Source organism: Rhincodon typus, chromosome 28, assembly GCF_021869965.1.
Source record: "Rhincodon typus isolate 14 chromosome 28, sRhiTyp1.1, whole genome shotgun sequence".
Taxonomy (NCBI): domain Eukaryota; kingdom Metazoa; phylum Chordata; class Chondrichthyes; order Orectolobiformes; family Rhincodontidae; genus Rhincodon; species Rhincodon typus.
Genome location: NC_063359.1, coordinates 21,528,564 through 21,538,310, shown reverse-complemented (window position 1 = coordinate 21,538,310; position 9,747 = coordinate 21,528,564). Strand labels below are relative to the sequence as shown.

The 9,747-nt window shown below is 37.9% G+C and overlaps 1 protein-coding gene across 2 annotated transcripts in view; it reads right to left on the bottom strand.

Moving 5' to 3' along the window:
- Nucleotides 1-8,721, bottom strand: part of LOC109912629 (protein crumbs homolog 2-like) — a 177,051-nt gene extending 168,330 nt beyond the window's left edge. For both annotated transcript variants that reach the window (XR_007265085.1, XM_020512060.2), the window contains exon 1: nt 8,506-8,721. Coding sequence is in view for 1 of the 2 variants with exons in the window: in XM_020512060.2 (XP_020367649.2) it covers nt 8,506-8,578 (73 nt within the window). In the remaining variant the exon portion in view is untranslated. The remainder of the gene's footprint in view (nt 1-8,505) is intronic.
- Between the last annotated feature and the right edge of the window lie 1,026 nt (nt 8,722-9,747).

The window sequence follows — 9,747 nt, the reverse complement described above, 5'->3', positions numbered from 1 at the left end:
TGATTGCTGCCTGGCCTGCTGTGTTCCTCCAGCTCCACACCGTGTCATCTTGCTTCTCTCTTGGGCAGCTTTCAGGAAGGGAGGCACCACTGACCTGTGTTGCTGGCTCTTATTCGCTCTCAGACATCTCCACCAGTGTGTGAGGGTGATGAGCCGAGGTTGAATGATGCTCTTGGATTAGAGAGAGTGAAATGTTGTCCAAGTGTCTTGTAAATGTTGCCCCTGGGTGTTGGAGCCTGGAATGTCCTGGTGGGTTTCGGAGCTTCCTGCCTGCCATCCCATTTCATTTGCCATACCACCCTCACACGATTATACAACGAGCTGAGAACATTACCACATAAGGAAGCCTGACCCGAGCCTGTGGAGAAATACCTCCTGCTTTTAGGCCTGCCTTCATACACCTGTCTCAAAAGTAGATTCTGCCCAATATGTCTGCAACCAGGATATTTCTTCTGGGCTGACAAAAATAAGTAAGTGTTTTATTCAGAGATAACAAGGTGTAGAGCTGGATGAACCCTATTCAAGTACTTTGTTAAGAAAAGCAAGCAGTGGCTACATTGTTTTCTCACCAAAGCTGCCATATGTCTGGAAGAAACATAACATTAAAAAAAATTAGACACTATTCAAAAATTCTGAAGCATAAATACAAATCAGTACATTTACTCATTATTTATTTCTCAATTTACACCTCCTCATTCTTAGCAAGGTGACTCTTCTCTCCTGCTATTTTCAGGGATCGTACCTCTCTCTGTCCTTTACTACTTTGCTAATTACAGTGCGCTTTTTGCTCTCCTTGGATGTGTGATTTTGCTATTCCTGTGGTTCGGGCCTCTCGACCTGTGTAACCATGTAGCCTACTGCATAAGTATATTCCTAGTGCTGCACACCACTATTCCAACATCCGGAATTTCCCCCTGTCTCTGCTCCCAGTGAGCAATGTCCTGAATCAGCTGGAATCATTTTACTTACTGAACAATCAAGTGTATAATCTGAAGTATTAGCCAGTTTAACACATCAGGAGCTTGCTTTCTTAGAGAGTTCACATTTTGAAACAGTGTTTTGTTTACAAAGTAGTCTGGTTGCAACATCTAGAAAATGGCGTTGTGATATGAAAAGTTAGTGTGCCAACCCTCTCGACTCATTTCTTCACATTTTTATATCTCTCTGTCTGGTCAAAGTTGGGTTATTTCACGTTATATTATTAGCCAGTGGATATTCTAATCAAATAAACATTGAAAGGTCAGAAGCTTTAGCATTTTAATTTTCTAATACAGTTCCCTTTTTCCCCAAATTGTGTTACAGGTTTAAAAAATCAAATCTGTAAGTGAACTTTGGCTTATCAATAACTGAACAAACATGCATTAAAAAATCATTCCTTTACTGCAAGAAACTGTGCTAATGCATATCTGGCATTGAGTGGATCTGAAAGACAAAAAAAATACGCGTGCGAATGGATCAACATAGCAACCTGTTAGAGTCACAAGTCCAAATTTTACCTTTCTCATGGACTTTGTGCTGCTCACATAATCGTGGCATGAACAAAAATGCTTCAATTCTCAACCTGACTGCTCATTCTGCTGCTACCCCCCTCTAACTTAATGATTAGGAAGACTAGTGAAAGCTAAAACGCCTGATCATTCAAATAAAATTGTTTACTTGTCAGTGAAAGTCTGGACACCAGGGACTTTCAACATAGCAAAAGTCTCCAGTGATGGAACTTCCCCCCTGTTACTATGAAGACGGGGAAACTCAGGAAATTGAAAATTACTTGGCGCAAGACTGGGTGATGCTGAAAATGTTTTACATATTCTAATTAAAGTACTTCAGTTTCACTGATACTTTCTACTTGCTAATACCATTGTAAAACTTGGGAATTTTTAATTTAAAGCTGTATTATGAAAAAAATGACTGGTGGTTATATTACCAGACATTTGCTTAATGTGTTTGGTGTTCCGCTAATTTAACATAGTTTCTTTTTGAAAAAGAATAAGCTTTTAATATAAATAGCAGGCACTGCCTCGTCACACTGTTCTGAGAGTTCAGAAAAGTTATCAACAAGGAGGAAAACGCAGATCTCTGCCTTGTACTGACAGTGGTCTGTTATTTATAGTGAAAATAGATCAGTTTTGAAATATAGGATTCTCACAGCCCCCAGTATAAGGATGATGAATTGCCTGTTTCCACTCCCTTATTTGGAAATTGATGAAGTTAAAACAAATTCCTTAATGACTTTTGACAAACAGACGTTTTGAAAAATCGTTCAGATATACAAAGCTTCCACGAATGCCTTCTTATATACCATCCCCACAGTTACACCTCTATAAGGAATATGATAAGAGCCCCCACCCCATTTTGATTGTTTCAAAGTCTCCCTCATTGTGTTTTAATGGACCCCATTATTTTGCAATGTTATATAAAAGGCCCAATGTTAAATGATCTTGTAACCTAATGTAAAACCTAAGACAGTGGGATTGCTGATGATTTAACCAATGAGAAAGAAGGAGCTGATGGATGTTATTCTCTTCACTCACCAGTAACTGAGACATGTACAATGCTGGCCACAATACACAAAATACACAAAAAGAATCCAGCCTTGTAATAACTATCAGTCTGTACAGAGCTCTACAGAACGTACTTAGACCAAACCTTGTAGAGTGATGATTATTTTTCCTGCTTTGTGTCATCTTTGTATATAATGTAAAAATGTTACAGAAAATGAACTAAACTTCCATAAACTAATTGTTTCAGAGATAGTAGGAACTGCAGATGCTGGAGAATCTGAGATAACAAGGTGTAGAGCTGGATGAACACAGCAGGCCAAGCAGCATCAGAAGAAGGTATTCCATAAACTAAAACCAATATACAAAGCAAAAATATTGCAGATGCTGGTAACCTGAAATAAAATCTGAAAGTACTGAAGAATCTCAGCTGGTCTGTGGACACAGAAATAGAGTTAGCATTTCAAGCCCAATATGACTTGTTGGAACTTTGGTGTTCTGAAGAAAAATCATCTTGGGCCTGTTTCTCTCGACCAGACCTGTTGAGGTTCTCCAGCACTGTGTGTTTCTGAAGCTAATATGTGCCTCATTCTCTGACAGCCTTCAGTCAAATATGTTTGTCTCTCACAATCTCATCCTAATGTGGATCTGAATTTTTCTGATAATCTGAGTCAATATATGCCTTATTCCCTGGTTTACTAGTCATCATGTGCCTGACCCCCTCGTGGTCTAGAGTGATGTTGATTTGGTAATCTAGAGTAGTCATTTGCCCGATTCCCTGATGATCTTGTTTCAGAATACCTTAATTTCCAAGTAACGTACAGCGAGGATATGTTATTCTGACAACTAGGAGTTGACATGATTCTGGCTTTATGAAAGTCTAAAGGCAGTATCTGTACAAGCCCATGATATACACATTTGATTCCTGAAATCTAGAGGAGGTGGTATATTGGCTTATTTCAGTATATCTTTACATCCTTGCTGGTTTAAATGTAGCCATGCTTTGAAAAATATGAATATTGGTTTAGAAAACCATATCCTATACACCACATCAGCTGAACTAATACTCATTTAGCCGACAGTCACTGTCCTCAACCAACAGGGAAGGTGATGGCCTAGTGGTATTATTGCTGGATTGTTAATCCAGAGATCCAGATAATGTTCTGGGGAGAAGTTTGAATCCCACCATGGCAGATGGTGGAATTTGAATTCAACAAATATCTGGAACTAAGAGTCTAATGTCGATATTGTCGACTGTCAGGAAAAACCCATCTGGTTCACTAATGTCCTTCAGGGAAGGAAATTGCCTACCTTACCTGGTCTGGCCTACATGTGACTCCAGACACACAGCAATGTGGTTGACTCTTAACTGCCCTCTGGGCAATCAGGGATGGGCAATAAATGCTGCCTGGCCAGCGACGCCCTCATCTCGTAAATGAATAGTAAAAAGCAACTAGCATCAAGGCACTTTTCAGTGAAGCTCATTGGATTCTGGTTAATACTTGTTGGCCTGAGGGTGCTGAGACAAATTATAGGGTTACTGCCCATGTCTGAAATGAATTAGCTCTGAACAGAAGGATGATCAGATACATGATCCTCCCACTCTCAATGCAAGTCTGCATAGTCCACCTACTGGAACTAAAGGAGATAGAAACGTGGGGAATAATAGAGGGAGCTAATAAAACTGCAAACATGTGAAACATAAAAATGTGAAAAATGTATAACACAAGACATTTTCGGTTTAATCGTACATCTGCATTCTTTCATGGAGTTCTCCTCTAAGTGGAGAGTTGTAGATAATCCTTGGCCATAAGAAAACACTGGAAAATTTCCATCTGAAAAAGCCCTCATGAACAGAAATGAATGATCAGTGAGAATGAATTAATATCAATTTAAAAGTGACTATACTTAACCAAAAATACTTGGCAGAAACAATTCTCTGCATAGTGATTTTCTCAAATCTCTTTTTGTTCTTTTTTATTTCTGCTTCATTGTAATAGGAAGGATTTAGAGGGATATGCCTAAATGCTGGCAGATGGAACTAGATTTATTTGGGATGTCTGGTCAACATGAATGAGTTGGATTGAAAGATCTGTTTCCATGCTGTATACCTCTATGACATGATCTACCAAACTATGCTGAAAATCAAAATGTCTATTACTGTTACCAAGTGAAGCTATGGATACAAATGCTCCACCACATTCAAAACATTCTGCACTGTATCTGTAGTTCTATTTAATATTCATTAACAGCAGTGTGTACTATCTCCAAGATGCACTGCAGAAATTTGCCAAGGATTCTTAGACAGCTCCTTCCAAACCCACAACCACTTCCATTTGGAAGGACAAGGACAGCAGGTACATGGGAACACCACCACCTGCAAGTTCCCCTCCAAGCCATTCACCATCCTGACCTGGAAATGTATTGCAATTCCTTCAGTGTCCTGGGTCAAAACCCTGGAATTCTCTCCCTAAGGGCATTGTGGGTCTACCTTCTGCCCATGGACTGCAGTGGTTCAAGAAGTCAGCTCATGACCACCTTCTCAAGGGCAAAGGGGATAGGCAATAAGTGCTGGGCCAGCCAGTGATGCCCACATCCCGTGAGTGAATACAAAAAAGTTGTCCAATGAGTTTTAATGCTGTTTCATAAATCAGGCACAAACCTACTCTTAGTGTTTGATAGCATCATTTTCTGCAAACTTTTTTAATACTCAGTGATTTTGTGGTGTAAGGACTTAGTAACATATGGAAAGCTCCCTCCAGGCAGAATTCTGATGCTTTTACTAAAGTACCAGTTAGAGATTTAAATGAGATAGTATGCGATGTTCTCTGTCACATGGTGGAGCAAAGTCAAGGGTGCCATTGACCAGTCTCATTTTCTGACCTAGAAAAATACTAATCCTCAGGTTATCTCATGATCCATGGGTTGGTCAGTGGAGAGGTACTAGCATTGAATTTTACAATGGAAATTTGACTTTTTGTTAATTTTGCATAACCATTCTAATATTTAATAAAATAAGATTATTTCACATAACTTCAACTGTTCTCTCCATTTTTGGGTTCATTCTCTCACAGATCATTTCCGGAGGACAGATAGGTGACCTATTCCAAAGTTTGTCATTACTGTTTAGACAATTTGAACAGCTTTCAATCAATGAGCATTAATGTGTCAATGAGCCATATGGCAGGAGATCATTTAAAAGTTCAAAGCCTGTGTTAAGTGAGTGCTAAAAGCTACTAGCAAGAGTCATGACAGAGGTGTAATTGTAAAAACAAATTGCTATTGTGTCATGTAGCTACAGATTCAGCTACAGAAATTAGAAATTTCAAATTTCTAAACAGAGAGATGATGTTGCTCTGTTATTACCGTGTCGTGCTGTAGTTTTCATTAGAATCACTTGACAAAATAAAGTTTCAGATGTAAAGTGATGAGCTTGTGTAAGATTCCATCATCTTCATATTTTGAAGAGACAATATTGCTTCATTATCAACCATGATGTAAATCTAATACTTAGTTTACTTTTTAAAATGAGATTGTTGCAAAGTTTTTAAAGAATACGTAAAATAATGAATTTCACTCAATTAACAGCAACTACTGTCAACTGAAATCAAGTTCTTTATCTTGGATAAACATGAAAAAAGGTTGAATTCAATAATAAATCTGGAATTAAGAGTCTAATGAAGATTATGAAACCGTCACTGATTGTTGGAAAAACCGATCTGGTAAGCAGTGCAAAGAAGGTTAATTTACGTCTTCGTTAGAAATTAACGCAATGATAAATTAAACTCTGCTCCACACCAAAGAGTTTTGCTATGAAAAGCAATTCTATTGAGAAATGCAGAAATATTGCTTTCAGAACCCTAGGCATTCTGAACATAATGTTCCACAAACAGAAGAATTTTTCTAATGGCTTGGCTAGGTCCATAGGCAACACTGCTTCCAGTGTCTGTGGAATTAATAAATTTTGAAGACAGTAGCGCACAAGAAGCAGAAATCCAATGACACACACAGAAACTCAATTTGGAGCACCAGCCAAACGCAGCAGCATTGAAATCCTGACAATCATCTATCAGACATAAAGCACCACAGCGAGCCCAAAAGCAGTTTGAAGTCTTGTGCATTCAGTGTTGGCAAATTCTTCTGTTTCCCATAGCAACAGTTAATTGAAAAACTGTGACATGGTTCGAGACGAAAGAATAGGAAAGCCCCATTGCATTCTTAGCTAATGAAGCAACCAGGAATATTCAAAGCCATCTTCAAATAATTCACTACTCTCCACCCCTACAGGCTAAATATATTTCTTTTGCACAAAAAAATGTGCATTAAGTAGCTGTAGAGACCACCAGCGTTTAAGTTCAGAGGCACCAAATTTGGCTGTAGTTTGTACCTACGTTGGCAACAGTATCCATATGTTCACTGTAAAGTACATTTTCAAGAGATAAGTATATTCAAACTTGTGAATTACAGAAAAATAGATTTTGGAATGCTGTTGAACTCAACAAAGCTGAACAAATTTCATCAACTGACTTAGACCATGATCAGCCATTTACTGATTCCAAGACAAGAGCTCAAATTAGGAGATTTATATACGTCACTGGCCTTGATCTGGGTAGAACCAGTACAGGATATAAGGCATGAACAAATAGAGCTGGATAAAAGCACAGGCTGAGGTCACAAGAAACGGTTCTAACAGTGACATTCATCTGGCAGTACCATCTGGCCCACTCAATGTCAGAATCATCAACAGCTAACCTTTCAGACAGAAGATTATATTCTTTCAAATGTCATCTGCGGTTTCTGAAACATTTTCACTATAGCTATAACTTAAAGCCAATAACTAATTGATTTTCAACATCATCCACATGCAGCCAAGATTAACATTTATGCTTCTATTGCAGGTATTTATTAACTTTTTTCAAAATGTTAAGAAGATGAATAAAATAAAAATGATTAAATCATGACAGAAAGTAAATTTAAACATCCATGTAACTCCAGAATTACACTGAAGAAATCATTCTAATGGGCTAATGCAAGATATAGTTTAGAGAAGGAGAAATTCGAATCAGAACATAACCTGGATAAACATCTAGCGTGATACACATTCCCAACATCACTTTCCTAGTCACCTTCCCTACCATTGATCATTTTACTCAAAGTAATGCAAGGAAAGTTTAAGCCTTATGCCCAATGACATTTCTGAAGCTTTTTATGTTATTTTTGCTCATAAGTCCTTTTTTATGTTTATCCTACAGACAGAGCCACGTACCCAATGTGACTTCTCTAACTATTTATTTAGATTTAAAATATTAAACCTAGACATTAATCTTCCTGATGAATTTGTATTCCACCATAAAGTAAACAAGATACTTTTATAGCAGTCTGTCTGAACATCTCAATTGAAACATGCACCAGTGTGAACTGATCCTTAATCTCAATATTGAAGGAAATCATGAAGTATGTGAGTATAGGTACAGATAATTTCTTGTTATCATGCAGTTTAAAATATAACTGTGAACAATTTGCAATCCATCCATAAAGTACAGTGATTTATTATAATGTAATTATCAAACACTGCTAACTGGTGTAACTATGGTTACTGCAAGAAAATGCCAGTCAACTGCTTTTGTTTCACAGGTTCAGAAGTTAAGCAACATAAATCCACTTAAAATTAAATGTAAGTTAGTGGCAAACAGGACATTGATCTTACTTGAAAATGAATAAATCAGATAAAATGCAAAGTTGATTTTCAATGATGAAATGTAGTTTTTAAGTATTATGTATCACTCCATACAGACAGGCGCTGCACAAAGGATTCAGCTCACATGATAATAAAATACGAATAGCTCTCCAGCAATCCAGCTTAGTGCTTTGGAAATAAAGACCATGTTGATTGAGTTAAGCCAGTCTATTCCTGGCTGCTTCAATAGGCAGTTACTCTGTCAAACTAAACTTTAGATCATGGTGTTAGTGAAGAAAGTTTAGTACAAAAGACTGACAGCTAACCTACCCCAAATGAAGAGGAACAGCAGAATCAGCTCAGCAGAGAGCTGAAACTGGGAAGAAGTTCTCTCTACTTCCATGGTTACTGAAGCAAGCAGCCTAGAGATTCTGTGTAAAACTATTTGTAGCAGCTCCCACAGTCATCTGCCTCTGCAGCATGTCCTTCGAAAACTGCCTACGAACTGATGAGAAGAACATCACAGGCACTCCATGCTCTGTCACTTCTGTGAACACCAATGATGCTGTGCTCCTGTCCAGTTCTACAAGCTTTATTCAACTCGTTACAGCATGTTGTAATATATGGTCTGGAGTTCTGAACTAGACTGGGCGTGGATTAACTCTGCCTTGATCAATGATTCCCCAACAACTGAATTTCTAAGTGTTCTTGTATCCTTTAGCAACAAGAAATCTTCATAGCACATGGTTTCTGAATGCCTATGGGCTGTGAATCTTTAGAGAATTAATTAATTTAACAGCTAGCCCGTTAGCTAATGATGTGAAGATTATCTACACTACGGAAATATTTCATATAATTTCAAAAGTGTAATCTTCAAATGATATCTTACAGAAAGATACTACCTCGAAGGCAGGATGGCATTACCTAATCCTTTAGTATACTGATTGTCATAATAGTCAATAGTTTGGTATAATATTGTTGGATAGTGAATCAAACTTTATTCGAGGTTTAAGATTGCAATCATCACAAGCTCCTTTTTATTATCAGTGAAGGATTTTAATAAAACTGAGCAGCTCTTTATTTTGATTTGATTTTCTTAAATAGTTCTCCGTGTGTATTAATACTTTAGAAAGTCAGTCCATGTCGTAATCACACAGTACTTTTGGGAGTTTTTATATTCTTACATCGAGGTTTCTTGTCCTGATTTGCTGGCACTAGGATCAGGGCAGGCCAAAGGGTTAAAGCAACTTTGTTTGATCTTGGTCTTGCCTTGAAATTAGTTGTAAATGGACAGTATCCTGTCTACTTGTAGTTGCATTCGTTGCAATTTTTCCCCTAATGGTTTCTGTAATGGATAGGTGATTTGTGCTGGTGAATTCTGAACTGTTTTCTCTGAAAGTTCATTATTGACAATGGTCTATCTTTGACAGTGTGTTTATGTATTGTGCAGTGATACATGTATTCATGTGATTATGTGTTGCCTAGCAATAGGTGTGTTCGACTGACTTCCAAGATGGTGGTGGTGTGGTTTGGCTTCTGAGCTCACGGCATGGCAACTCATGGGCTTACGTG